This window comes from Solanum stenotomum, chromosome 6, assembly GCF_019186545.1.
Source record: "Solanum stenotomum isolate F172 chromosome 6, ASM1918654v1, whole genome shotgun sequence".
NCBI lineage: Eukaryota > Viridiplantae > Streptophyta > Magnoliopsida > Solanales > Solanaceae > Solanum > Solanum stenotomum.
In genome coordinates, this window is record NC_064287.1 from 51,485,101 (window position 1) to 51,491,300 (window position 6,200).

At 28.6% G+C, this 6,200-nt stretch overlaps 1 protein-coding gene across 1 annotated transcript; it reads left to right on the plus strand.

The window, feature by feature from the left end:
* The first annotated feature begins 2,939 nt into the window (after positions 1-2,939).
* LOC125868021 (auxin-responsive protein IAA32-like) lies at positions 2,940-5,195 on the plus strand. Its single transcript, XM_049548612.1, has 4 exons — positions 2,940-3,154; positions 3,742-3,987; positions 4,318-4,426; positions 4,948-5,195. The coding sequence occupies exons 1-4, from the start codon at positions 3,001-3,003 to the stop codon at positions 5,012-5,014; spliced, it is 576 nt and encodes a 191-aa protein (XP_049404569.1). The 5' UTR covers positions 2,940-3,000; the 3' UTR covers positions 5,015-5,195.
* Positions 5,196-6,200: the final 1,005 nt, after the last annotated feature.

A 6,200-nucleotide genomic window follows, 5' to 3' on the forward strand; every position in this document is an offset into this window, starting at 1 on the left:
AAATAATTGTTAATTATTGTAATAGATAATATGGAGTATTTAAGTCATTTATAGTATAGTAATTAATATATAATATGTAGTATTTAAGTGTTATATTATGGAATTTGAGAAGTTATTGAAATTTTTATATGATTTTAAAAATATTTTAAATTCATAACTATATATTTCAATGTACAAGATTTTGATAAAATAAAATCTTTAAAGTTAAATTATAATGTTTTTGAAATTTAAATTATTAAAACATATATAATGATTTTATAGAAAAAATAATATCATATAAAATTAAATGAAAAGGATAATAAATTCAACTTTTACCATGATAAGGTTGAAAAATATTATTTAAGTGGAAGGAGGTGGGGCCCACTTATATATTTTATATAGTAAGTATTGGACATTTGTCATGATTTTATTGGTACAATGATAGTAATCCTAGACTCTTCTAATATATAGTAATAATACAGAAAAAACAAACAAACATATTAGGGGCCATTTGGTCTTTGACAAAAATAAATAGTCATGATCGATAGAAATTTTTGTTTTGCTAGCACATTAAAGGATAATACCTAAATTACTTAATTTGAGATAAAATAATAATTAAGAACAACATAATTTCACAATAAGATTTGAGGAGTAGAACTTCGTATTGATTGGTTCGGTTTAATTTTGACGAAGTTTAGTAGTTATCAGTCTGTTAAATATGCAAAATTATTACATAACCATTAAGATATTGACTTATCGATTATTAGTTTAACGCTTATTGATCATTATCGGTTCGGTTATTAGTTTATCCATCAAGATTTGACACACAAAAAAGTAAATTAGAAACAAGATAACAGATCAAATAAATTATGGACATGAATTGACAGATGACATTTTGTTCAAAAGTAAACACTGTCACATTATAAAAGGAAAAAGATAGAAGTACCTCTCTAGACTATAAATCAAATCTCAAAGACACATCTTAACTAAACTAAGGTCCTATTATTCCATAAACTCATTTTTTTTTTATAATTTTGTAAACCTTTTTGCTTACTGAGTTCAACTGATCTTATCTGAATATGTAGCTTCGGTCATGTACACACATTCATGACGTGTCACTAAATCAATGGTCATACAATATGGGTTGGGATTCACAAGATAAGAAGAAAATAACAAGGATTAAAAGGAAGAATATATATATATATAATGAGAAAATTAAAATCCAAAGTCAGATGATTTCTGGAATTAATTGATTTTGTTTATCCTTTTCTGAAATTTTGCATAATATCTGAGTCAATTATGATGATGTTTGTAGGCCCTGTTGAGCCATAGACATACATATGTATTTAGTGTGTCAGATGTGTCAAAAATTTAACACTCAAAAGACCATTCGATAAATTTAATTATCAAAAAATTGACTATAACTATTAAATTTTGAATCTAGTAATTTAAACAGTATATAATATGAGTGGAGAAACTATAATTTTTACTAAGAAGATTCATAATATAAAAAAGTAAAAACATAATCAGTAAGTCAAGAATATTTTTATATACGTGAAGACACACATCAAGAAAATAAATTGACTTATATCTACAAAGTATAAATATTCGATGAATAATGAAAATGATGATTTCACCACTGATCAATAGGTTCAACGGCAATTTGAATACAATAATTTAAAATTTTAATTCGTAATCCCTCAAATATGTATACACACACGTCCAAACAATGAATCGACTTATATCTACAAGTATAATTTTTTGATGAACAATGGAAAAGATGATTTCACCACTGATCAATAAATTTAGCGACGATCTGAATACAAACAATTTAAATTTTAAATCCGTCTCGGTAGACACTAAAATTTAACATATTGCAAAGATCTTTGTAGTGTTGGAAGTACTATACAACATATGAACCCTACTTTTGTTGGATTTTTTGTGCCCATATCTTGTTTTTTTTTTCTGTTATCCATTGAAATTTTCCATGTTATAAATGTCAGAAAATTAAAAATTACAAAATTAACTAACACTACAATGATTGATTATGGGAAATATCATGTTTGCATTTTTCTTAACCTAGATAGATTCATTTCTTTTCTTGCAACAAGTGTGTTTTGTTTTGCATGGACATGAAAAATACTATATAGTAGTATGCGTTCTATGAGTTCAACTAGATTTATTATTTTTTTGCGTAAATTATACACGTATAAAAGGGATAGCTCAGAATACGAAACATGAGTCCAGGGAAGGGATATGACATCGTATACAGTCTACTTTGACGCAAGCAATAATTCTATATTGTTGCTTCAAATATTATTCCTTTCTCAAACTGTACATGTATATATATGAAAATAATGAATATATATAAAAGGTATAAACTAATTTTGAATCCGATATATTTAAATTTTGAATTTATCACTGAACAGTACTATACTATATAATATAATATATAGAGCTTAATTATATGTCTCTTTGTTTCAAGCATATAGCTAGATTTCTTTCTATTCTTGCGAGAAGTGTGTTTTGTTTTGCATGGACATGAAAAGTACAAGGGAGAATGGGACGTGTTACGTGACTTCAACTGGATTCATTACTTTATTATTTTTCCTTCGAATTGTACGCACATAAAAAGGGATATTTTGGTGCACGAAATATAATACGTTCACACAAGGTTATCGAAAAGGCTAGTTGCATGCACCCCAATAAAGTGTGATGTAGACAGTCTATCCAGACGCAAACATCAACAATTGATTTAATCGCTTGAACTCATGACATGCATAACTGATAACTTTATTACCATTACTTCAAGACTCCCCTCTCAAAAAAATTTACTTGCATATATATAATAAGTCCAAACTTATTTTAGTCTCAAACGTCTAAATTCTGAATACACCACTAAACAACCAATACTACTATATAGAGCTTATATGTCTCTTTAATTTATTTCAATCATATATCTTGCTTCTATTTATCTCTACATTGACATAGCAAAATATTTATTTTGTGAAAGAGTCAAATATGGATTCAAATTCTTCTAAATATCTTCTAAACCATGCAACAACTCTTCCTTCTGTTTATTATCAAACCAATAATAAGGAGAATGGTAATTTTATTGATTTGGGACTAAGTCTTAGAGCTTTGCAGCCTGAGGCTTATTATCCATCTACTCATGGTATGTTTGTGTTTCCATCTTTTATTTCTAAAGTTTTTTCTTCAATCTATTTTTTGGTTTCACTCGGTGTTTGGTATCTCATATCTGTATTACGGTTCGACTTATTCAGATTTGCGTTGTATAAGACCTATTTAAGAGAGAAGCACTCCTTATATCAGATTTTTTCATACCTCGAGACTCTGGTTAAGGATGGAACATCCCCGAGTCTTAACCTTAATCATTGTATACTAATAAGAAGTTATAAGATTCATGAGTATAATTTTATTTGAGAATAATTAAATTTTGGATTTTTTTTTTGAATTAATGGCATGTTTTTATAGTCATAGAAGTGATATGACAAGTTTAAAGTTCGTTTGACTAAGCTTTTAGGAAGTCAAAAGTGCTATGTCAAAATTCGTTGATATTATTAGTGAAACTAATACTTAATGGACTTAATCTATGTTGTTCGGACTCTTCAAAAATGTCATCAGGTATGTGTCAGACTCTTCAAAAATAGTTCATTTTTGAAGGATTCGACACGGATGTGGCAACATTTCTGGAGAATCTGAGCAACTTAGGACTTAATTGTTAAGTACTAATTCATGCAGGTGGCTATGATGAGTTGATAGATTGGCAACATTTGCATCCACAATTAAACAAAAATTCAAGAAGTGAATATCCTACAAATTTTATGGAAATTAATAATTATGATGATGAAAGTGAAGGAATTCAAAGCAAAGAGAGATGGGAATATGTGAAAGTTAATATGGATGGTGTTATTGTTGGAAGGAAAATTTGCATTCTTGAACATTCAAGCTATCCTAGTCTTGCAATACAACTTGAAGACATGTTTGGTATGTTCCAAAATATCAAAATTATCATTTATTATTACACTATTATTAGGCCATTTTAAATGCAGTGGTAGGTAAGTAGGTAGGTAGGTAGGGGTGTCAAATAAGCAGATTACGCTGAATTTGACCAGGTCAAAATTGAATTAATGAATGAGCAAGTGAACTAATGACCACCCCCAACCCAAACATTATTGGGTTGAGATAGATCTAGATTGAGTTTGGTCATAGCCTAACTCATCCAACTCTTACCAAGTTTTATTTTTTATTCGTTTTTTTAAATAATATGTTTAATTACCTCATAATTTTTTTCTTTTATTTATAAATGGTATAAAGGAAAACAAAGTATGGATGGGCTAAGGCTATTCCAAGATGGTTCAGAGTTTTCATTATTTTACAAAGACAGGAATGACCAATGGAGGATTGTTGGTGATGTTCCATGGAAGTGAGTATTTTTTTTAATCATTAAGTACTTTTTGATATTATTAATACATGTAGGTAGGTAGGGACGATAAAATTAACCTATGCAAATATGATTTGCTTGATCGGTCCAAGTTCAATCGAACTAATGATTGGACGATAAAATTAACCTATGAAAATATAATTTGCCTGATTGGTTTAAGTTCAACTGAACTAATGATTCATTCATTTGTCTATTTTGTTGTGTGCTTTATTCTATGAAATTTAAAAATTGAACTATTTGAACTAGGTCTAGATGATTAATCCAAAACGATTCGTGAAAAGTATTTTTGTAAAATATTTTTTTTTTTGGGTAAAGGAATTAAATTAAACCCCTTTTCTTGAGTTTACATGACTTAACATGTGATAACAGGTTTGTTATCATTTTATAAAGTTCCAATTAATGTTATCATCATATAGATTCATCTTACTTTATAACTAACTTGATTATTTAAATATTTTTGGTATCGTTAATGTATAAAACTTAAATTCTTATTATTTATACAGTGAATTCGTAGATCGAGTGAAGAGGCTAAGAATTATGAAGAAAGATGAAGCATTCTTCTCCAATTGATCATCTTTTACTAAGTTCTATTTGATAATTTCTGACTTATTTTAGTTGTATTAATATTTCTATTAATTGAGTGACCATATTAATTAGGTCCATGGTACGTAATATATAGCTTATGTGGTATTGTATTAAGAGTTAATTGTTAATTTCTACATCTTAAATAGATCAATGTTTTTCTTTTCACTTCAAAATATTTGTCCATTAAACCTGATTAAATTTGAAGATTATAAGATGATAGGAATTTTTTTAAAATAACTTTATCGTAAACCAAAATATTTATTTCACAACTATCTATAGCTGGCGAGATCGAACTTAATAGCGGGCTTGTAAACCAAATAAAGGCATTGGGGTGATTGGATCGATATTGGGCCAACCCATAAGATTGGGCTTTCCTAGCTTACCCTATCCAGAAACGAAAAAAGGATTTGTAAAAAGTCTAGTTACTCGATACCTTTTCTGATGATGAGATGAATAGTGAAAGTGCGTGTAAAATGACAAAAATCTAAACAAACATGAACAAGTTTTAGTGAATAATTTTTTAAACTTCCTATTATTAAGATTTGGTTTTAGCCTTTAGGCCATACATGTTATATGCAAGGGTAAAACTAAAGTTTTGCTTACAAATTCGATTACAGAGAATGCAAGGGTAAGATTTCTAACGTGTATGATTAAATTATCACAAGACCAATAAATTGTATTTTTCTAAAATTCAATATCTATAAAACTTAAAATCCTAATTTTACTTTTTGATGCAATATGTTAGTATTGTAGGATCCTTTAATTAATGAAAAAGACCTTTCACCTTTATATTCTTGCCTGTCCATGATCCAACCACAAAGACAACTAAAACTAAATGAACTTTAGACATTTAAAAGGAAAGAAAAGAAAAGAAAAAGGCATGGGCTAAGATTTATTTATTATTTTCACACTCGATATTCAGTATTCATGTTGGAGTCCGACTAAATTCAGATTTACGCTTTGTAATGCTCATTTCTAGAGGACAGTCATCCCAACAAAAGTTTTTCATTTTCAGGAGCTCAAACTCGAGATCTTTAGTTAAAGATGAAGTGATCTCAACCATTGCACTACAATACACCATGCTAATTTGGTACTTGTATTTGAGCCTGACTAAATTCATATTGTTCATTGTAATGCACATGATTTCTGGGGGGGGGGGGGGGGGGGGGGG

Bases quoted from the DNA above. Each gene is read 5' to 3' on its own strand.
- LOC125868021 (XM_049548612.1), top strand. From the start codon at position 3,001: ATGGATTCAAATTCTTCTAAATATCTTCTAAACCATGCAACAACTCTT. The intron at 3,988-4,317 runs GTATGTTCCAAA...AATGGTATAAAG, and splicing joins ACAACTTGAAGACATGTTTG to GAAAACAAAGTATGGATGGG. The intron at 4,427-4,947 runs GTGAGTATTTTT...TTATTTATACAG, and splicing joins GTTGGTGATGTTCCATGGAA to TGAATTCGTAGATCGAGTGA.